The sequence below is a fragment of the Amphiura filiformis genome, chromosome 3 (assembly GCF_039555335.1).
Source record: "Amphiura filiformis chromosome 3, Afil_fr2py, whole genome shotgun sequence".
In the NCBI taxonomy this organism is placed as follows: Eukaryota; Metazoa; Echinodermata; class Ophiuroidea; order Amphilepidida; family Amphiuridae; genus Amphiura; species Amphiura filiformis.
The window spans coordinates 52,800,849-52,826,630 of NC_092630.1; the positions used below are offsets into that span (position 1 = coordinate 52,800,849).

Here is a 25,782-nt window from a genome sequence, read left to right on the forward strand (position 1 = left end):
AAGATGGTTGCTTTATATTAATGCAATTCCCGGGTACAGTAAATATGCGCTGATCTAAGATAGTGATGTCAAGGTTTTGAGGTACCTTGTTTGATGCAAAAAAGAATGCAATCTACACAATATGTGACCTGCCATAACAAAGTGAGAATAAAGTCGCAAGTTGGTAGTTTCGAGACATCCAGGCTGACTGATTTGATGGTTGTGTCTGCCAGGTACCTGTTTAAGCCATAAGTATGCCTGTCCTTTGTGAACAAGGACACAATGGTCCATTCACGAAGGAAGCAAAGCCCACCAATACAGCAGACAGGGCATTTCAAAATTACTCTTAACTTGTGACTCTACACTCATTCCATGGTGGCAGGTCACATATATGCATATGCTGAGGTATTCATCTTTTTGAATTGGTGAATTTTTCCATAATGAAGACGTATTTTGAAACAAATCCTTGAAAACTGCATTTATTATCGAAAATCATAACATCAAACATGGTTATTACGGATGTTTAGTAGTTCAAAGACTTACACTATCCACAACTTTCCCCATCTCACTCATCACTGACAAGATAATCCTTTCTTACTTTTTAACAGTTGGAAACTCCTAATAAGAAGATGTTGCTGACAAATCAGTCACAGCCTTTTGCACTTGTTGACAGATATTGACTACAACTGTCGGACACCTTTTTGCACTTGCTGTCATGCATTGACTACAATCACTGTGAGGGACCTTTTGCACTTACACACTGTACATTCATGCAACCTTTTAGGTGGCTCATGCTTGGGCTTCATTGCCTATTCAGATTGATAAATATTACTCTTTCTCAGAATTAATTTCCCACAAAGTTTAAACTTTATTTCTCCATATAGACTAATAATAACTACAGATGATTTACCAACTGGCAAAGTACCAGCAACATAATGTTAATGAGGACCATTAATTACATGAAATGTCACATATGATACCACATATTTTTCATTTCTTTCGTAATTATTTGTCCCGTAATAGTGAAGGCATGCAGCATGTGCGTAATTTGTAAAACATGGTCAATCGTACGATCTGCCCTCATGAATATGCAATAATTCTCATTCTCACAGGGACTTTGCTTGTTGGTGAGGTATCATGTAGCTCTTTAATATAGGATTCATAACTTCTCCTCTATATTTACATTCAAGGCAGGACAACTCCTCCATATTGACAATCTTACGCTAAAATCAAGAAAAAGAATAAAATGGGGAAGGATTCAGACTATAATTTTAACCGACTTCATTTCTAATCACTTTGTCATCCATGTGCACCTATTAACCAAATGGGATTTTTATGACCAAATGTCGTGATATGGTAATTACCTATAATTCCAAGTACTGACGACAAGCGGGGAAAGACTCCATTAAGATGTTTTGTAAAAAGGAAATGCCAAAGATGAGATGAGTAGCGGGATTTGTGCCGAGGTCACACAAGCACCATTTTAATACCAGCAGACATTGGTTATTACCTTAATTGAGCACTCATTATGATAAACATATTGCAGTGATTGCTTTAATGTATGATAGTCATCTATAGTGTGTCTCGTATCAAGTTAAGAGTAACGCCGTGTTCGATTTTGCAGTGGCACAGACCTGCCAACATACTCTAGTCAGAAAGAGGGACATTGAGGCCTAAACCTTGTACATGTACACAAACCATGTACCGACAAATTCAAAGACTTGAGGTGTGCAATATTTTCGGAATTCAGGAAAGGTTTTGCAGGTCTAAATTGATCACAATAGACTAAAGAGAATGCTATAGCAAAATTTATTTTAAAGTGAAATTTGCATCATTTGAGGGACTGTCCCTTAAAATAAGGGACAGTTGGCAGGTCTGAATGGCAGATATAAATCGCATGTGCCGCAGGGCGTTTACAGGTACATATAAGGGCAGTTAGTCCATACACTGGTGACACACCTGCGCAAACGCACTGATTCAGGTCGGCCACTGCAAAATCAAACATGGCATAATTCTCAACTTGAGACGAGACATACTATAATGATAATAATTACAGTCTATCATTGTTAGTTTGTCAGCATAAAAGATGATTTGCATCATTTCAGGTTGTATTTTCTAACTTTATTGCATCAGATAAAATGAGAATACTTTTGATATAGCCATCATCAAAGATGGTAAATGTTTCATGTTGTGAATACGCTTTTTCTTAAGATCTGACAGGGAAGTAAAGTAAATTTGTCAATCAAAATCCAGTTTTATTTTATTTTAGGTTCCTGCACATTTTATAACTTGTAATTTACATGATGAAATCCATCACTCTTATCTTCATCATGTAACTGGATTACAAATTGTGTTTCCATAATATGCCTGTAAACGTCAATTACTATACATACAAACTCAATTTGAATGGATTGTTTTAACAAAAGAATGGCAAGTCCAAATGTTTATCAAATTTGGGTCAAAGTAGATTTGTTGCTTACATAGAACACTTTGAACACAACACAAAATTCAGGGATAGACATTTTGTCACATAGTCCAAGAATCAGTCATTTTACAATTGACTCACCAAATAATAATTTGGATAGATCTTGTAAATTATAGGTTAATACAAGAGTATCACTTGTTGGGAGTGAAATTGTACAAAATAATGCACACATACTGAGATGTTGATGCGTCTAATGCACGGGCCCGAAGGGGGAGTGTATTAGACGCATCAACATCTCAGTACAAGTGCATTATTTTGTACAATTTCTCGAGCAATACGCATTTATTAACCTATTTCATACACGAGTCCTGTGATTGTTGCTATTTTTATAATAAAAGTGTCACAAAAAATGTCAAAAAATGCAAGCAAATATAAATGCATCCACCCGCAAGAAAAATGAACGCGTCTGAAAGCACTACACATACTACGCCGAGTGTGCACCCGTGCAATTATACAACATTTATGCACGGCTAGTAATTTATTAACGATTGCTCTGATTGGTTCTCACTATCTAGGAGTGTATGAAATGTATACAATCGCCTCTTTTGAAAATTCTGTAAAGATAATCTTTGGGCTGATAAAAAAATTTGGACTGAAATTATACTCCGGAATGTGGCGCATAGAAAACACACAACAATGTCATTTATATTCAATCACCAGAATAAAAAATTATGGAGGATTAATTTTGTTTACAGAGATTTTTATCTCTTACATAACAGCTTCATAATTAGCATCGTCTTAATGACACTAGCTCATTGTCTTAAATCAAAAGACAAAAGCAACATTGACTATTAGGAGTAGGCATTATGTTCTTTATTCTACAATCTTACAATCTAATCTTATTTTATCACTTCAAATGAACAGCATGTTGCAACAAGCTTTGGAAAGCTTTGGGCTCGTGGACCAAATTGGATTGACAAGAAACCCATTAGAACAGTTAACCTATAAACTAGGTCTGTACATCACAAACCACCAGCCTAAAGGTCTCGCCAATCCCTTGCCAATATACTAGTATCCTCAGGCATTATTCATGTGAATTTTAGCCAATCTGGTCACAATATGGCTGTAAGTCAACCCCACAACAAATTTGCACCTTATCAATATTTCACGATCCTCATACTATATTTATCTCCTGTGGTCTTCTTTTCAAAATGTAACATTCGGGCCAATTTTACAGTTCACTGGCAATGAGCAAGCGATCAACCAATGAGAAAGAGTGTTACTTCTGGCACTGCAACATACAATCATTTTTATTGGATAATGATTGAACTTTAAACACAGCTGCATGAGTAACCCACTTTTTTAAAGTAATATCAAGCAAAAGAAAATCACAAAATGATAATAATCTTCTCAAACCTTTATATAATTTCAAGAAACATAGAAACAAAAGTAGGAATGCTTATTACTAGCCCAATAATTTCAGTATATATTTCAAGAGTTTCACCTAAGGGCAAACAGGAAAAGTGATCCCATCTGGGAATCGAACCCAGGACATCAGGGCCATCATATCAAGATTGACATTACACAAGCTTTTAAAGTCTTGAAAACATCATGGTGGATGGAATATTATATATCGGCATTAGCCTGTACCCAATCAACTGATCCAATTCTTAAACGTTCATTTTCATTTCTATTCTATTTATCTACAAAATCTTTAAAAGATTACTTTTTTTATTTCATCAAAGAAATTCAATATACTTAGCTATTGCTTTAGTAGCTACTTATAACAGATATAGTTTAGTAGCTACTTATAGCAGATATAGAAGTTGTGAATTCTATTCAATTTATCACCTGCTAAATGTATGAAGTAAAAGGTACTTGAACAAAAATTATTCATAATCATGCCAAACTTGACATTTTAAAAGAGCCAACTTAGGTGGAAAGATATATATAATTAGTACACTAATTGTGTGAGGCCAAGTGCACTCTTATGTCTATAATAGAGATATAATGATTATTACTATGCCAATCAAATAGAACTAAAGCTTGATATTAAATAATGGGCTTGGCTAATGCAAACAATTATGCTCCACCCATTAATTGCATAAATACAATAGCGTTCAAACAGTATTTTTAACTTGCTATTCAAGATTCTTTCGCCTTCATAAAAATGAGGCATAAATGATATAATTCCGGAATCTATATTTAATTATAATTTTTTGTATAAATCAAACAAATTTAAATGTATTTGTGGTAGAGTTATATTTTGGTATACCATGACCTTGAGAGCAGATGAAGGATAATGAGGGTAGAATTTAGATATTTAGAATAAAATGAGCTCATATGAGCCTTCCAAAAGTGTGGGCTAAATCCAGGAGGGGGGAGGGGGTTAATCCATACATAATGCAGGGGTCAAACATGAAAACTGCTTGGATTACTCTAATATACACATCAAACTATTTTGTCTCAATCTTATGTGGCCTTCACATTGCCTTTGCAGTATAGACCTTTTCTAATGACCATCAGAAACATTCGGAAATCCAGGTGAAGTGCCCCAGGTGCGTAGGCAGCATAAAGCATAATGTGAGCAGTGACTGTGTTACGCATTACGCAAAGTGCAACTAGTTTAATTGCTACACCCAAGTGACCCAACAGCTGCATGACCTCAAAATATTATTATAAACAAACAGCAGCTGTCATTGAAAAATTTGAAAATGTTTACTCTTTGCTATCTTCGGTAGACTATCTTCAGTAGATGAATCACTTTGATACTTTCAATAGAAAGTACACTGCCACCTACCTTATAATTGTTCTTTTGCTATCTTCAGTAGATAGTAACTTTGTTATACCTTTAACATTATTACTTTGCTATCTACATAATTGTAAATTGCTATCTTCAGTAGATAGTAACTTTGCTATACCTTCAACATATATTACTTTGCTATTTTCTTAATTGTAAATTGCTATTGTCAGTAGATAGTAACTTTGCTATCAATATATATTACTTTGCTATCTTTATAATTGTAAATTGCTATCTTCAGTAGATAGTAACTTTGCTATACCTTCAACATATATTACTTTGCTATTTTCATAGTTGTAATTGCTATCGTCAGTAGATAGTAACTTTGCTATCAATATATAAACACAGCCAAAAAAGAAAGTCTCCAAGTTCCATCCCCATTAAATCAGATTAGGATGAGTTTATGGCAAAATAATTTATATAATAATTTTCTATACACTTTCCTGCGAAGATTGATACCAAATTTGATATCAAAAGTTTAATCATCATGAGCAAAGGAGCCGTTGTTTGGAAATTCGTGCAATTTTATAAATGACAAATTACGAATTGACCACGCAAAAATCAATGCATGGTATCAGCTTATTATGTGACCTGAAGCATGCCCAGACAGGAATCATTGTACCCTTGCTCATGCATACAATTGAAAGAGCGGGTATTTGATTTGCATTTTGGCATGCATGGGCAAACCTTTAACCTGACGGCCTATTCAGGCGACGTAATTCTTGGCACTCACGCTATCTCTGCTACGTGATACAATTCCCTATGTCATTTTTAAAATTGCACGAATTTCCAAACAAATGTTTCTATGCTCACGATGATTAAACTTTTGATATCAAATTTGGTATCAATCTTCAAGGAGAGTGTATAGAAAATTATTATATAAAATATTTTGCCATAAACTCATCAGAATCTGATTAAATGGGGATGGAACTACTGGAGACTTTCTTTTTTGGTTGTGTTTATTACTTTGCTATCTTTATAATTGTAAATTGCTATCTTTAGTAGATAGTAACTTTGCTATACCTTCACCATATATTACTTTGCTATTTTCATAACTGCAAATTGCTATCTTCAGTAGATACCGGTAGTAACTTTGCTATACCTTCCAACATCTAGGCGTATTACTTTGATATCTTCATAATTGTAAATTGATATCTTCAGTAGATAGTAACTTTGCTAGAACTTCAACATATATTACTTTGCTATCTTCATAATTGTAAATTGCTATCTGCAGTAGATAGCAACTTTGCAATACCTTCAACATATATTACTTTGCTATCCTCATAATTGTTCATTGCTATCTTCAGTAGATAGTTATTGTGCAACCTTTGATAAATAGCATCAGCTATCTTCAGCAGAAAGCACTGTTATTGTCAGTAGATTGCAAACATCAGCTGATAGACTGTGTTCATCTCTTATCTTCAATAAATATAATTTTGCTACCTTCAGTAACATTGTAATGTCATTCAGTAGACATGACATATAACAACATGTACAATTCAATGTACAATATTGTGTCATCTTCCATATAGGGCTATATGTCACATATTCCACATTGTTAACTTAAATAGACTTTGAATACTATCTTCACTTGATAACACTTGACTTGCAGGATTATTACTGCCATGAAAAGACTATAAAAGTACACACCATGTCAATAACATCTATTTCCCTCCACAGTTTCGCTCCTGACATGTATTGTTTGTTACAATTAAATCCACAAAGTTGAGTTGGATGCAGCTAGCTATGTTACAATCATCAAATTAAAGTAAATTAAGAATCACAAACACTACATAAATCACACCTATTCCTTAACTCATCAATCCACCTTCTAATTGTTGGTAAATAAAGACGGCAGCAATTAACTCTCCATTAAACCATGAATCACCCAACAGGATAAATTGCAATATTCTAGTTATACTTTAACCTAGACTACTTAATGTGAAATTTTACTATAGGGCAAATTTAAATATAATTACAAGAAAAATTTATACACATTTTTCATTATTATAAAAGATAAGAGATAAAGTGCATTGATAAGAGTCCAAACAAACCAAGCATTAGCTCACTGGTTCTTGAGACAACTGGGTCATTTAAAAATAAATTGAAATATCACCCGACTTCTATTTGGTAAACAGTACACTAATTTGAAAGGCATTACGCCCTAGCTAGCTAGGCATAACCCACAGTGTGAATTATCCTGCTAAAGCTAGACTTCTAAGTACTGAGGGCAAAACATCAAAATGGCATCAATAATACCACATTAACAAAAATCAATGGAGAAGCCATTAACAAAATTACCTCACTACCTGCCTATATACCCGCCTCTTTTTGGTTTAAATCCTATCATGCGTACACTCGGCTACTCCGCATTCCAGAAAAATACAGTAGTAATTTTTTTGGATTAAAATATTATTATCCTGCTTTACCAAATATAAAACACACTGTAATCCTAATCCAATAGTTTGACATAATGGCAATAAAAGTCAAATTTTGATGTTTGGTAACTTTTTGGGAAAAGGGGTTAAAACCTGCTATTTTGTATGTTTACAGCCACAAAATTCAAAGACTTGGCTGAAGTTTAAGCATTCAGAGTCACAAGTATAGGGTAAAATGTTGCCCCTTTTCTTCCTGTATTATGTTAATTTTAATGACTGGTTATAAAACAAAATCTGTTTGCTGAAAACTAGAGTGCATAGACTGATATTACACCTTGTACAAATCTTTAGGCTTGATTATCAGTAGTACCTACATCACTCTGTCTTAGCATTTCAAACATTTTGCTGACGTAATGGCGTAATATAATCGCATGAACGTTTTATTTTTTAGCAAATTTAACCACCGTAAGTTCAATCTATCCTTAGGCACATGTGAAAATAACTCGCTATGAATCCAAATAAACATTAATGTGATTTATTTCTTCAGGTGGTGTTTTAAAGCTGTACTAAATTTGGCTTTTTACACCTATAAGGAAAAACGCTGGCTATAGACTGGAAAATGATCACAGCAGAAATGTCATAAAACAAAAGTATAAAAAAATATGGTGAATGAATTGCCCCAAGTGAGGAGTTGAACGTAGCTGTTGTTTCAATAACCCTGGGAAATGACTGCAAGGTAAAGGCAAAAAGGTTGGTTGGCAGTGTTAATTTAGAAAGGGTGTTTAGTCACTGACATCTACTGGGACAACGATCCAAGCGTTAATCTCAAGCGGGGCATTGAGGTCTCCATAAAGGATGATGTTGTCGCATTAGCACTAAATCAGCGATGCAATTGTCAATGAGAAAAAGCAAATTAAAATGGAATTAAACCCTAACAGGAAGTACATTGGTGTGCTAGGTTCCAAATGGGAATCAGTAAAGAGGAGTTATTAAAATGGAATTGTGTTATTCTGTGTTGGTTGGCAGATTTTCAGTGTTGAGATATTCAAACGTCCCCTGAGCATGTGGGAAAAGTTACACCTTAGCAATCATGTAAAAGAATGACATCATATCTGTATAATTTAAATGAATAATATCAAAACCAGAATTAAAGCAACATTTGATGGAAGTGTCACTATCATAGATGAACAAAGTTAATACACAGATCATTCACCAACAGGCAAAGTCCCTGTGCTTTGTATGCTGAAAATTTCAACAGCACAAAATATGCTATAATGATGTATATTCATAATATGCTATTTGTGACACAATCTGGTCCATGGGGACCAAAGGAAGCAAAGTTGAAATTGAGATAAAGACAAAAATATGGACTAAAAAGCTAGAAAATATACACCACAAAACTCCTTTGATTTTTCAGTGCATGATAGCCTAATGTTTGTATAAGGTAATGAATTATAGTAACTCAATTTTCAAAAATGCCTTTGGTTCCAATGGAGCAGATCTTTTCACATTTGGACAGTCAAAACTATGGACTATGGATGGTGTTAGAATTCAATATAATATGGGGAGATAACTGTTTATCAAGACATCAGACTATCCAGTTTTCACACAATTAACTGGCTCTGATCACCTATCAATTTCAACTACGAACTTCACATACAAATTTCCACCAGGAGCAGACAGTTTGCCAACCAAGTTGATACGTGTGACATATTTTAGCATCAGCATGGCAAGTCAAATAAATCAAGTATAAATGCCTTGAATTCGGCAAGATCTAAGAGCATTGCATCTCCTTTAATAGATTGAATTGTTTCTATTATTCAACAAGAAATATTATTAATTTGGTACTTCTGATTGCAAATGCTGCCAATAACAAAGAAAATAATTGTTTACAAGCCAGCAACAAAGACCCATAGGATATTAAACTTTTTAAAAGGTCACAAAAAGCAATTCTTGGTGTGGTGATGGCAGGAACCGTCACTATAAAGTTGATGACAAGGATTAACTGACTTTTGTGTTTAAAAATAAATATTTTTCCTATCAATTTTTCCATATGCAAATTTTAGTATTGTTGCTGTTATCTAATGTCAAATAAACAAATTATACAAATGTACAAATTTGGGCTATTCAATTTTAAATCCACACTACCCCTGTGGACGATTTTGGAAATATCTTCCACAGGGGGGAGTATGAATTTCAACTGGAATTAGCACATTAAAGCCATATTATAACATTTGCTGAGGAGAACGCCCTCAAAAAAAATTTAAATTCAGGTTTTTACACGATTGTAATGTACTTTAGTAAACAAAGATTCTCTGCAAAAATCAAGACTTTAGGTGCTGTAGTTTTGTCAAAATCCGAGATTTTGAATAAACCGCCTGAATCAGCGTTTTATTATTACAATTGAAATATTAGTCGAACGCTGTATGCGATGTCAACACAGTACTACGTACACGGGCGCGTGCAAGGGACACACACACACACGCCAGAGGGTCGTACCATATTACAACCGCCGGCGTGACATGCATTGGATGTTTGAAATTCAAATGGAGCAGCCGATGTGTTCATTCCATTTGAAATTCATACTCCCCCTGTGGAAGATATTTCCAAAATCTTCCACAGGGGTAGTGTGGATTTTAAATGGAATAGCCCAATAAACACAACCCATTATGCTGGGGATTGAATATACTTCAGCCAACACAGTACACCTGCATGTTTATACCAGCAAAGTTGCATTTTCCCATTTATATGCAATTGCTTTGGTCTACTTGAACTAATACACATGATGAATATATCTTTTCATTGTACTTTCATACTTAATTCTTTTTTTACATTTTATTTTCATTGAAAATCAGTACTAGGAATCATATAATATCCAACTGTGAAATTAATATAAATTTCCTCAGCATACACTCCGAAGACGAAACGGTAAATGAATATTGTTAAGATACAAGGATTAAGCATTTTGTCTGAGTCTGGTCCCATCAGGACCAAAGTGTGTCTCCGCATGGAGCAACCATTTAAACAAACAAACAAACAAACAAACAGACACCATAGCAGACATAAGATAGGCAGACAAACAGAAACACATACAAGAAGGACAGACAGAGAGAATCACTCAAAATTAGATTCACTGATAACAATATGCAAGTAATACAATTTGTGAACAAGTTTCCTGACAGGAAATGAAGTATTTGATTGGATCTCTACAAGAACTGCTTTCCTTTCTTGTGACTTTATAAAAGTCACCACAAGGAGATACATTATAAGCATGTTTCTACAGGTAACATTGCTGTCATGAGTTCAAGATTTCCCATGGAAATACTCTATGTTCAAATAGAAATGCATGTATCATTAGGCATGATTAGCTTATTGGGCGATAGAAATACTGCTTTTGCAATTTAATCACAGGAAGTATATCTTTTACATCCGAAGTACGAGGGAACTTCTTCCCATCAATGCACCCATTTTGATATTATATAATAACACAATGTATTCTCAATATTCTGAGTGCTAGAGTAAAGTGGGAGAAAAGCACTGTCTTCTTTGAGTGGCTGTGTTGATTATACAAGTGTGACTTGCAGCAAAGTTGTTAATTTTAGCACACTTTCCATGTATATCATGGTATTTTTCACCAAGGCTTCAAAATATAGCAAGAACTTTACTAATTCTCCCCAGATTCCCCTAAAATAGATTTGCAGGAATCATCATTGATTGTCCTAACACCACACACATTCTACACACATTATCATTGATTGTTCTACACCCACATATATTCTACACTTCGTTTAAAAAGTGTTATTGAGTCTCAATTGATCAGTGCCTTAAAGCAGCCAGATCTATAGATAGACGTGCAAGAATTTCATTTCATTTCCACAAAGTGTGATGAAATTGAATCCCTGGTTATACTTCAGACTGAACACTGTGAACAGAGTATAGCAATTTAACTTAGATTGGTGAGTACTACAACCACATCACAAAGCAGATGTTATCCAAGATAAATTGGGAAAAACTATAAAAAAAACAACAAAAAAAACCCCAACAACTTGCAACAGATATATTTTCATATATGGAGACAATTTGATGCTATCTTCAGTAGATAGCAGTTTCTGAAATTAAACATATGTTATAAATTTGTTCTTTATACTTCCCTTTGACTGTTTGTGGATTTGAGTGTGAGGATAGTCATGTGTGTGTGGGATGTGCATGTGTAGTTGTTATCTACTGAAGACAGCAAAATATCCATTTGATATCACCCTCCATGAGTTGATTAGGCCTATATTTGTAACCAAATATAAACCAGTCTTGATCATCAAACCTCTCTCAACTATCATTCGAGTCAATAAGTCCGTCCTTCACATACACCAAACCCAGCATACTTTTATACGGTATGGAACCATTATATTTTTTAATCTGTTAATGATTAAAATATGATGCACCAGTCTCTACTTTTTGATCAAATCCATTAGCATTATTTCTATTTTCCTAAGTGTTAATATGATAACGCCTGCTGTGGTGCACATATTCTCCCTCTCCTAAGGGACTAACAGAGTCTAGACATACCCGTTTCAACATATTTCTATAGGCAACACACCATGTACGATTTTGGTCTAAATTCCCCCAATTTATCTGAATATGTATACTTTCCTGTCTGTATTTGTATTCTGAATACCTTGCAATTTAATGCTACAGTGACAGATTCAATTACAAATTGGTGATCGTTCCTAGACAAATAGTGTTTTTCGCAACCTCTGTGTTTACTCTTTCTCCATTTCCAAAGTGATTTCCCGGCGGCCTGTTTCATCACAACAGGGCATGTAAACATCATAGCTGCTACGTAAAATAGAATCAACTAAATGTTTTTAACTTGCTGGAAAAAAGTACTCAACTGGAGTTAGTAATATATCACACAAATTTGTGAATCTGGAGACAGGCCTTCTAGACACAAGCAAATTTAGAAAAAGAAAGCAACTTTTTAAAATATTTGATGTGTGTGAAAAAAGTTCTTTTAAAGGAAAGCAGCTATTTACTTTTTTGCATCAGTTTTTGACTACTAAATTGGATGTAATGCAAGATTTAGGACAAACAAACAGTTTTAAATTACATGAAAAGCAGACACTTGTTTTTCAATATGAAAGAGTATTTACTTGTGTGACTAATAAAACCAAGATATACACATTCAAATTATAGTCAAGAGACCTGTTGCCTAAGAAGTATCAAGGGAAGGGAGCTACAGAAACTCTCTCTCCATTGTATACCATGACATAGATAATACAACAGGAAACTGTATATTACAACAGGAAACTCTATATTGTCCGTTGCAAATTAATTTAAGGCTGCAATTCAATAAAAATTGATATTGTTATTAAATTGAGACTTGTAATGAATGCTTACCAAATACGCTATGCAATATAATTGATTTTAACTTGATTTCTATCTAATTAATGGTCATTTGAAAGTTATTTAAAAATAAGTAAATGATTGACTACCCATTACACACAAAGAAATAATGAATGCATAAGCAAAGAAAGAAACATAATTCAACACAGTGGCCTACAGAGCAATGTAATACACATAATCATAAATAACTCGCAAACGCAAAATCGGAATCAATTGAAGTTTTGGGAATAAGCCTTTTTCATGTATCTATTGAAAAATGTTATACAAAGAGGATGCTAGGATCACAAAATACTCCTGTAAGTAAATATCTACATGTTATATTAGCAAAGTTTGGCAGCTAACCCACTAATCCGAAATATCTAATAATGGAGACCTCTACATAGAAGTAGTGGTCCACATTAATGCACATCAAATTGGTTTATTCCATTTGAAATCATTACACCCATTATGGAAGACATAAATCTTTCACAGGGAGTGAGAAATCCAAATGGGGTTACCTGAATGGGTGACTCCATTTGAAATTCACAACCACTATGTGGAAGATTAAGGTCATGTCTTCCATAGGGGGTGTATGGATTTCAAATGTAAAAGCCCAATTGGTACTTCCTTGGTCTGTATTGTGTACTTAGCAGATGTAATGCAATACTACACTGTGTGGTGAATGTCTAAATGCTACACTCATTCAGCACAACTTTTAAAGCATCTTGAAATGCACCATATAAGGCATACTTCTGTTACGCATTGGTTCTGTTACGCATTGTACATACAACCGTGACATGCAATTATACAATACAATTCGCTTTGAAATGTTGCATCAATGTAATACCAGTGGCGTGTCCAGGGGGGAGCTTTGGGTGCTGAAGCCCCCCGCACTTTGTTAAAAATCATGTAAAATCAGCCGTTTTTTGGCAATTTTAGCCATCAAGCCCCCCACATAAATCTGAAAGAGGGGCTGAGCCCCCCGCAGGAAAAGATCCTGGACACGCCGGTGAATACTGTGTGAAATTTGCACTGTGCAGTAGTGGCGTAGCGTGGGTTATCATATGGGGGGGCACCAACCATGATTGGGGGCACCGGGTCTGATTGGGGGGACACAAGCCGTTTCTTGGCAATTTTCCTATATGCCCCTGTGCCCCTATGACGCTACGCTACTGCTGTGCAGACATTCACTACATAAGCCCATATTGATCTGGATAAGTCCACATTGATGTGGATTTAGCATCCAGTGTGGAGTGCCCCAATGTAACCTTTACAAGCTACAACATCACCTATGCATCAGAGGGAAGGAAATATTCACTGCACTTAGCTAAGCCTGTGAAGATGTTTCTGAGCATCAACCCTTTTTTACACTTCATCAAACCTACAATCTTGTGTGAAAATTGTTGGGACACTTGATATTAACGGTCTATTGCATGTGAATAGTGGACAGAGTGGGAAATAACACTGTTTTTATACTGGAAGATTTATTTTGTGCTTCCTCCCTCCCTTTCCAAGCAATAATGAGGTAGACATATGGCACAATCACCATTTTATTGAATAGGAACACAGGTTGTGCCGACCCCACCCTGTCCCCAGTTGCAGGTGCATCCCCAGTTCACGGTTATGGATGAACCAATATCATTGTTTTAAACATTTTACAAACTTGCACACACACAACAAAAACAAACAAGCACAAAATATAAGCAAATGTATTTGCAAACCACCTGTACAACTTTACACAAGCTACTGTAAAGAATACAGAAGCTTGTGAGTTTACGCCTGTATGTTGCTTACTATAAATCATCACATTTTTTTACTATAATTTCCAATTTCATTCATGATAAAGAAAATAATACAAATTGAATGCCTCTCCTCCCTTTCACAAATTCCAGGAATAAAATTGAATGAACTTGTCAATTTTGTTAAGAGAAATAGAAACCTGATCAGTTGCTTCCATTTCACAGGAGATTAATTCCTATGTGATTTAAGGACCTGTTTTTCTTTATTTTTTTCATTTGTCATACAAAGCAAATGTGTGACACAGATAGAAAGACATTCTTACGGGAGTGTGTGTATATTCTTACTATTTCTTTGTTTGTCACTTCCAATTTGCACTTACCAAATTACAAAGCAACATGGCCGCCGGGGATATTCTCGTTGAGATGGGTATAGAAATGAGTCGACCCAGTGCAAAGCTCCCCCAATAGACCGAAGTGATGTACGCACCGTCCGTTGACGATAATACAATGGCATTATTCTTGACGGCATAAGCGAATATAAAGCCACCGTATGCTGACTGTAAGCATATAAGGAAAGATTAAAAGAGAAAAGTTAACAATTCAGTTATATATCATAAAAATATTGATATCACCATGTTTGATTCCTAGAGCATCTGACAGGAAATTAGGACATTGTGTGAAAGACGGAAAGACTTCTTGCTCTTTTTTTCACACTTCTGATTTTGTTCCCTAAAGAAGCAGAACCTGATTGCATTTGATGCATGTCTTTTCAATGATGCGTTTCTTATTGGTGATATTGACAAAGAACAATCTATTTGAGGTTGCACATTTCCTATCATGGCTTTATTTGAGACAAAGTGTTATTATCACTTATTTATTTGTTAAGAAACTGGGCTTAAAGATGTGGGTCGGGGCATTGGACTATTCCAGTTTAAATACATACACCCCGTAGAGAAGACATGACCTTAATCTTCTACACAGGGAATGTGAATTTCAAATGACCCATTCAGGTCATCCCATTCGAAGTTCATGCTCCCTATGTGGAAGATTAAGGTCATGTCTTCCACAGAGGGAGTATGGATTTCAACTGGAATAGCCCATTTTGCATCCACTGACTTATTCATTTGTTGCCTTGAATACCTCCTTATAAAATTGGAAGACACAAATCATTAAAAATGTGATTGAACTAATCAGCACCAACTGAAGAGGATACAATACATATTCAAGTAGTCTCAAATGAGTAAATAATCAACTACCATGTGATGAATATCATGGTGTACACTTCCTATTCATTTATTCAAAAGTTAGCCATTACCAGAGGAGTTCACTGCAACACAAATTGCTCAAATTAATGAATTGCATTTTAAGACAAATATGACACAAGAAATTTGTTAATCAAGGATCCACTTTACTGTGAAATGAATGAGCGGTCATTGACCGGGCAAGGTGTGATGAAAATGAATCAAGTAGTAACTCTTGCGTAATTTTTTTAAAGCTCAAAAATTAAATTAAATGGTGAAATGAAAATGTAAGTCAAGAATTCAAAAAGTGCAATGAAGAGATAGAAGGTAAAAAGAGAGTAAAAGCTATAAATAAAGGAAAAGAGAAAAAGAGGAAAAAAGAGAGAAATACGGCAAACCAAAGAGAGATACATGGGCAAATATTTATGATGGAGAAATAGTTGAGTACAGAGACCAAAAGAAAGAGGCTGGGACAGAGATAGAAGGTGATAAACCAAAGAGGAAATACCAGAATAGGGGATAGAGAAAGATTAAAAGAATGAGAACAAAGAATGAGAACAAAGAATGAAAGAATAAGAACAAAAGATTGAAAGAATGAGAACAAAAGATTGAAAGAATGAGAACAAAATATTGAAAGAATGAGAACAAGTGAAAGAATGAGAAAATATTGAAAGAATGAGAACAGAAGATTGAAAGAATGAGAACAAAATATTGAAAGAATGAGAACAGAAGATTGAAAGAATGAGAACAAAAGATTGAAAGAATGAGAACAAAATATTGAAAGAATGAGAACAAAATATTGAAAGAATGAGAACAAAATATTGAAAGAATGAGAACAGAAGATTGAAAGAATGAGAACAAAAGATTGAAAGAATGAGAACAAAAGATTGAAAGAATGAGAACAAAAGATTGAAAGAATGAGAACAAAATATTGAAAGAATGAGAACAGAAGATTGAAAGAATGAGAACAAAAGATTGAAAGAATGAGAACAAAATATTGAAAGAATGAGAACAGAAGATTGAAAAAATGAGAACAAAAGATTGAAAGAATGAGAACAAGTGAAAGAATGAGAAAATATTGAAAGAATGAGAACAAAAGATTGAAAGAATGAGAACAAACAATTGAAAGAATGAGAACAATTGAAAGAATGAGAGTAAAATATTGAAAGAATGAGAACAAGAGATAGAAAGAATGAGAACAAAATATTGAAAGAATGAGAACAAAAGATTGAAAGAATGAGAACAAGAGATTGAAAGAATGAGAACAAAAGATTGAAAGAATGTGAACAAAAGATTGAAAGAATGAAAGAATGAGAACAAAAGATTGAAAGAATGAGAACAAAATATTGAAAGAATGAGAACAAAAGATTGAATGAATGTGAACAAAAGATTGAAAGAATGAGCACAAAAGATTGAAAGAATGTGAGCAAATTCATTAAGGAAACACAAAACTGTATAAAATGAATTTACAAAAAAATATACTGTCAGATATTTCATAACATGAAAATTATAATAATTATACAACATAATCTCACAATAATCATTATGCAGTCTGCAGAAAATGCAGTCTACAGAAAGTATGATCTAGCTAACTTTTCTGTTCAAACAATGTTGTATTCCATGTTAATAGTAATACGACCCAAATATAATCGATATACAACCTGCTTCTTTAAAAAAAATACACATTAATATCTGAATCACATATGAATAAATATCATACGGGATATTTGATACAATACTCGTTTCAGTGCCTTGTTATCTAGATGAAAGGTGTGGTGCCTGTAGCATAATGTTAACATTGAGAAATAATATAAAAATCACACTTATCATGAACTATAGAAGTAGGTGACTTGTAGACATGAATGCAAATGAGGTATTTTTGACTCCTGTAATTGTGGCTGTTTATAGCCAGATATAGGGTAATTTTGTCATGAATCGCATGAAATATGCGAGTGAATTGAGTCAGTTTGGAGACACATTGATAGGTATTTATTCTCACAAAAATAGGTCAAATAAGTTTTTTCCTATTTGGTTTGAATTCTAAGTACTGCTATTTCGTTGAGTGGCATTTGGAAGTAGGTTTGAGTAAAGGGTTGATTACTTTACAATAAGTTGGATTGTGAGTGTTTTGCAAAGTTCCGATTATATTAATGATAAAATTTCTCACAACTTTCAAATGTGAATACAGAATTTGTGTGATCTACACACACTGCAGGGCCTAGATTTCGTCTTGGTTTACGAGAATCAAAATCCATGTGAGAAGTTGCATCGCGCAACCGAATCTTACGAAAATCATTACAAGAATCGATTCTGTGTTTCTTATCAAAATCTATACCCTGCAACAATTTACAATAACAAACTATCTGTTGCAGATATAACATCAATCAGACCAGTGGAACTTAATTGCAAAGTCTGGGTTTTAGTTGACCTTATTACCAGTAAATTACCTATTTGTGGACATGTAGGTTTCTCAATTTTTAACACTTCTGATGAGTGAAAGATAAGATGAATCTCACATCAGAATAATCATTAAACTATTCACCTCAGAATGAAGAAAATATCCCAGAATATCAACAGAATCATCAGAAGCATAAGAGATGTCGAAAGTCGATATTATCAATCTAAATTTTACTACATTTCAACTAGATCTAAATCATATCTTCCTAGCTAGTCTTTATGGCATTCCTCTGTGGAATAATACAAAAAAGTCCTAAACATAAATTTCATTTCACAAATTGAAGCCTTCCACAGATAGAAGATGCAATAGTCAGGTCATCGACACTGCTTAAAGAAATTAAAATGGATGTCTTAACAAATGCTGCTTTTAACTGGGATAATAGTTAGGTTAACCCTAACACAGCCCATAGGTTCTTGCTATCGGAAGTGAAAGAAGGAACGAAAAAGGAGAGAAGATGAACAAAGAAATCACTTGGTACCCCTGGAAATTGAACCTTAGACCCCATGCATGCCAAGGATAAGATCACCGACCAGGTAGCCATGGGGTTTCGCTGGCCTCCTCCTCCAGCGATTCTGTGCATATATATACGACTTAGGGTGATTGCGTCATCCTCGTAAGATCTTATGCCGTATGCGGTTAGGGTTAACAGAAAGCACTGGATTGTATACAAGACATTTTATTAATAAGATCAGCTGGACAAGTGTTCTAACATTTGTAATGAATAAAGTTTACAAATGATTTACAAACCTAGCACATAGTCAATCTCAAATCTTGAGAAGTTCTGAAAATGTGTGTACTTTACTTCTTCAAGGGCCTATCGAAGATTTAAAAATAAAACTCCATTTATATCAGGGGACTGAGATCACAGGTTGTTAGGGATAGTGACAATGAAAATAGGAACAGTAGTAGGAGCAGTAGGGCAAAATTTGCCCTTTTGAAAGAAAAATTCACAAAATGTCTGCTTTTTTTCTTTAAAACATTGAAATCAGCACTTTTTGGGGCATTTTTTTTTACTTTTTACTTTTACTACTTTTTAGCCCTGCATCCCCTGAAATAAATACCAGCTATGAGCCTGCTTCCAAATGGTACCTTCTAGTACCTTTTACACTTCAGTGTCAATTTCCACAATCACACTTAAAAACTGATGTCAAATATGGTCTAGTTCCTTCTGGTATCTGCCATCTTTAACACCTCTTGCCAAAAATCATCTCTCCTTTCCAGATGGGACTTAAATGAACTGTATAAAGTCACAGGACAAATATACAAAGTGTATCAATTTCATATTATAAACTTACATATTCAAGCTAGAGTGCACAAGGTGCTATAGACGGAATACTAAACAATCTTTTTTTATCCATATTACTTCTTGCAAATATGTTCTGATCACTCCGCTGCATACTGATTATGGAATCAACATTCAAGTCAGATTTACCTGGTAGCCCACACTCAATTTCAAGTACCAAATTAGATAGTATAAGCTGGGGTAAATAATCATGTGTGTCTTGTCTTGAATGTCCTGTTTGTAGCAAAGATATGTTTATTCTGATCTATGATTTTTGATTTCTGATATGGGGTGAACAATAATAGTTGCGAGGGTGAGCCAGAGACAGTGAGAATTTAAGTTTACAGTAAAGCTGAATTTATACTCAGATCCAGAGCGACTAGCAAATGCACTACAGAATTACAATGCAATAGTCAATGCTCATTGCTCAACGTTTCAATTTTATTTAAGAAATCCTGTTTTCTACCCCGATTCCGTGAAATTTGTCTGTTTCCGTATCACAAAAAACTTATGGCTCTAATGTAATGTTTAAGATTTGAAAATGTTGGTTAGACCTACAATCTACGAAAAAAGTCCTTGGAACGCTTGGTACACTCTGTCGAAATTCCGTGCAGAATTTCATATGATCATGGAAATGACGTATATTTTGCCTGGGAACAAGCATGACATCTACAACAATGATTTATTCTTCCCTCTCCCCATCAATCAATGTTGGAACACATTGGGAAACCGCTGAAGACTTTGGTATTTCTCAACATTGCACGGGGAGAGGGGTGACAGTTTTCCGTTATTTACACGCATAAGCGTTTCAAGACTTTTTTCGTTGATTGTCTCTACCGAATGCAAAATATTTCATCTAAATTTCGCTTTTGTGTCATAACTCAAAAACGGAATGTCGTATGAGCTTCATATTGCACACGATTTGAGAGTGGATTATATGCTTTGAAATCATAACAAAATTGTTAATAAAGAAATTGGTTTATTTAGGGAGTGGTCACTGAAACCACCCCTATGCTAAACAACACACGTTTAAGTAATTATGGCTCTAAACTGCTCTAAAATGTCATTTTTGTCCCATAACTTAAAAACAAAATGTTGTATGAGCGTCATATTGCACACGATTTGGGAGTATATAATATCCCTTTGAATCACAATAAAATTGTTGATAAAGATGTTGGATTATTTAGGGAATGGTCACTGAAAACACCTCCTATGCTAAATTACACACATTTCGTAATTATGACTAAAATCTCGTGTTTGTCTCATAATTCAAAAACACTACAAATATAGTTTATAAAAATATTACAATGTTTTGCAGCATGTTTTCCAAAATGTTTTTGAATTTTATTAAAACGTTCTGTACCCTTTATAATATAATCCAACATGTAAATGTTTTCTGTAAAACTTGCGTTTGCTGAGTATAGGCTTATCCGAACTAATCAGAAAGATTGTGATGTAACAATTTGAAACAACTCATTTCTGAATATTATTTATAATAAGATACGCTTTTTGCGGTGAGAAAAAAAAGAAAAAGAAAAACAACAATTGAATACACTTAAAGAAAAAAATTCGACCACCACGGGGACTCGAACCATTCGCATCAATGAATAGTCAAAAGATTACCAGTCGAAGGACTAAGCCGTTGCGCCACGCTGCCATTTCGCAATCGAAGTCATCAGTTTTGGTCTTTTATAGTAGTCAGGTATCGGGGAAAGTGTAAAGCTGCATAGTGCAAATGGCAAAGTGGATCAGTTTACCATAATGACAAAATGGTCCAAAATCGACATTTTATGGTTTTTAGGCCGTATCTCATGGAGCCGGACGTTCGTTTACCTTGGCTACACCAATTGAGAATGTTTGAATACAAAAGGAATGACAAATTGATCGCATTTATGACATTTGTTAACAGTTTGCCATTTTGAATTGAAATAAATATCTATACGTATATATATTAATATCAATGCAGGGCAAACTGCTCAGTATGCACGCTATTCAATGCAGCAGTTTACCATTACAGATTACCGTTATGGGTTTACACTTTACACCCTTTGACTATTCGTGTTTTAATTGCGTGAATCATCGCTAAATTATGCATTCATTATTTTCAATGCTTCTTTTTTTTCTTTCTTTGTATTAAAAAAAAGAAAGAAAGAAAGAAAGAAAGAAAGAAAGAAAGAAAGAAAAGAAAGAAAGAAAGAAAGAAAGAAAGAAAGAAAGAAAGAAAGAAAGAAGGAAAGAAAGAAAAAAAGAAAGAAAGAAGGAAAGAAAATGAATGAATGAATGAATGAATGAATGAATGAATGAATGAATGAACGAAAGACATTTGACATAAATAAAAACATGAACGTGGAAAAAGGTTGAAGTGACCGCTTATATGTTCAAATTGCAAGCAGCTTAATCACGAAGCTCACGTGGCCGAGTGGTTAAGGCATAGGTCTTGTAAACATGAGGTCCTGGGTTCGATTCCCAGGCGGTATTACTTTTTCTGTTTCATTTATTATTTGCGACGGTGAACCCGGTGAAAATATTTGTTTATTATAAATACATGAAGTATACATTTTTGATTTATTTTTTCTGTCTTTCTTTCTTCCTTTCGTTCTCTATGTTTGATTAATTAATTAAATTATTTCTTTCTTTCTTTTCCAAAAGCCCCCAAATGAAATACTTTCCGATTTAAATGTGATCTTATAATAGTCCTACAAACTCCCTCCGCCCTACCTCACATACATCCCACGCCCAACACCTCGCACGCACACACCCCCACATTATACACACACCCCATACACAAAAATGTGAAGCACAAATCTGCTGAAGATAGTTGTTACATCATGTCAAAAACAAGTTAATGCTATCTACTGAAGATAGTCGTAGTTTATTATTGACTTCCTTACAATCTTAACGCACATGCGGTTTTAATATTTAATGAAAACTCATTTTTCTGTTTTGTAACGTTCGTTCACCTATCTGACAAGTGCTATGAAGGTGAACTTTAAATATTAATTTCAAAAATAAATTAAACAACTCGGAATCATGCACCTTAGAGCCGCGATACGATTTCTCGGTTTTGAGATATAGAATAAAAATTTCATTAAATGCGTGTATGTTAGGGTATGGGGTGTTTCAGTGTCCACTCCCTGAACCAACCAATTTCTTTATCAACAATTGTATTATGATTCCTAAGTACATGGTCTACCTCCAAATCCTGTGAAATATGAAGATCATACAACATTCTGTTTTGGAGTTATGGGACAAAAACGACATTTTAGAGCAGTTTAGAGCTATAATTGCGAAATGTGTGTGTTTTAGCATAGGGGGTGATTCCAGTGACCACTTCCTAAAGAAACCAATTTCTTTATCAACAATTTTGTTATGATTCCAAAGCATATAATCCACTCTCAAATCGTGTGCAATGAGAAGCTCATACGACATTCCATTTTTGAGTTATGAGACAAAAACGAAATTTAGATGAAATATTTTGCATTCGGCAGAGACAATCTCTGAAAAAAGTCCTTGGAACGCTTGGTACACTCTGTCGAAATTCGTGCAGAATTTCATATGATCATGGAAATATGACGTATATTTTGCCTGGGAACAAGCATGACATCTACACCAATGATCAACCCTCCCCCTCTCCCCATCAATCAATGTTGGAACACATTGGGAAACCGCTGAAGACTTTGGTATTTCTCAACATTGCACGGGGGAGAGGGGGTGACAGTTTTCCGTTATTTACACGCAAGCGTTTCAAGACTTTTTTCGTTGATTGTAGAAACTGTTTGTTTTGCACCTTGTGCACATTTGCCTTTCAACGACTATTAGATCAGAACAATCAGAGCATTGAGAAATTGGTTTAAGAATATCTATGTAACATGTAAGATTTGGCCCCTTGTGCGCAAGTATTTGAATTTCTGTGCTTATTTTGAGAGATTGTTTAAAGAACAGATATAACATTTAAGACAATATTGATAAGACCTAGAAATTGGGTTTTTTAAGATTTGATAATGTTGATTAGACCTAGAAACTGTTTATTTTGCCCCTAGTGGACAAGTATTTGACTATCTATATGCCCGGCATTATATAGAGCATTGAGAAATTGGTTTAAGAACAGATTTATTTTTGTGACACCTAAAAAGGTGACATTCAAGATTTGATAATGTTGATTAGACCTAGAAACTGTTAGTTTTGCCCCTAGTGTACAAGTATTTGACTATCTATGCCCATTATATAGAGTATTGAGAAACTGGTTTAAGAACAGATTTGTTTTTGTGACACCTACAAATGTAACATTTAAGATTTGATAATGTTGATTAAACCTAGAAACTGTTTGATTTGCCCCTTATGCACAAGTATTTGTATCTATGCCCATTATATAGAGTATTGAGAATTGGTTTAAGAACAGATTAAGAATAAAAATGTGACATTCAAGATTTGACGATGTTGAGAAAGCCTAGAAACTGTTTGTTTGCCCCTCTTGCATACATATTTGACTTTCTATGCTTATTAGATATTCATTACCTTCAGTCCAGTATTCACAATTGTGCACTGTCCAACATGTCACATCAGAGCACATTATTCTGCTATAATGTGCCTCAACTGCTTCTAAAACACAGTAAAGCACAACACATTCTATGCATAGCATTATGCTTAATTATGTGCTGTCACTTACGCTGTGGATAGGCATACGCAATCCACCTTGAAGTAAACAACTTAAAATATTTGGACAAAAAAGTGATATTTTCTCTATTTGCACTATTTGCTGGTAATAGAATAGAAATAAAGGGTGTAGTGTTATCTTTTACACCCAAATAATGTGTCCTGGTAGCAAATTATTTTTCCGTAGTTAACATTTGAATAGAGAGTCTGTTTAAGCAACTGTATACGTGGTATCCCACATTTTTACAACCCTATTAGGGTTAGGAAACTATTATAAGTTTCTCCTATTAAAATGTTAACTACAGAAAAAATATTGCATCCTGGCAGTAAATTATAGGTTTGGCTGCACCTCCCCCATTATTTACATTTCAACTGCCTCGGACAACTGATGTGGGTGTAAAGGATACTGCATTACCGTTTATTTCTTAAATTTGTAAAACTTTACTTCACCATAAATCCATATCTGAATATCTGTAATTATTTCCGCAATTAAATTTATGTAAGTGATGCACATAAATTGAATACTAATCAACTGTGGATGAATTTAATTTTCATATCATTTTCACAAAATAAAAACTCTGTGTTAAAGTGAAACATGATGTAAAGATGTAATTTTATCTATGTAAGTGTTTTCCCTCTTGGAGGAAAGATATAGTTGAATGTTTGTTGATGTTTTTGTCTCCTTTCTTTTCAACAGCACTTAGGTTCCTGCTATGATTAACTATTATGTCAGCCTTAATGTTTACAAGATAATTAAAAATATTTTTGCCTTGTGTTTGCCAGGCAATGAGTTCCAACCTAGGACTTGGGAACTCCAGATCAATGCTCTAATAACTGTGAAGGATCTATGGCATAGCCATAAAACCAATACTACATTTGGGATTAATCGATTATTGGTCCAAGATTCAAAATCGCATTTCCCATGTTTCTCTGTGAACAAGCATGAAGGAGATCCAGGAGGAGATGTACTATTTAATTGTTAATGTTTCCTTTTTAACCATCAAGGATAGTTTTTTCTTCATTTGTTTGCCAGCTCAAGAGAGGAATAGTTGAGATTAGCATACATTGGCTAGTTACATCAAAGAAACATGTTTCTCACTACTTCTGAGTAAACCCTTGAAACCACCCACTATGCACAAAGTACCTCCTCACAAGGTATTGCCACAAAGGAAGCTATGAAGATACTAGCCTCAGGAAAGCTCTTACTTCAAAGATATCCACAACATCCTCCTCCACACACACATAAAGCAAGACTATTGGCTGGTAGCATGCTGGCACCAACTCCTGTTAGTTTTTGCAATTGATATATCCGACAAGAGCCCTTGATACTGTGTTCAAATATCGCCTTTCAGTATGAGTCTTATTTGCTTACTACATACTATCTGGTTTATCTTGCGTTCCCATAAGAGTATTTGGTGATGGACCTTTGCCTGGAACAGTTTACCCTA

At 34.5% G+C, this 25,782-nt stretch overlaps 1 protein-coding gene across 2 annotated transcripts in view; it reads right to left on the reverse strand.

Moving 5' to 3' along the window:
• LOC140148711 (major facilitator superfamily domain-containing protein 4A-like) overlaps positions 1 to 25,782 on the reverse strand; it is a 182,291-nt gene that overhangs the window by 19,072 nt on the left and 137,437 nt on the right. For both annotated transcript variants that reach the window (XM_072170752.1, XM_072170751.1), the window contains exon 6: positions 15,081 to 15,257. In XM_072170752.1, the coding sequence (XP_072026853.1) occupies positions 15,081 to 15,257 (177 nt within the window). The remainder of the gene's footprint in view (positions 1 to 15,080; positions 15,258 to 25,782) is intronic.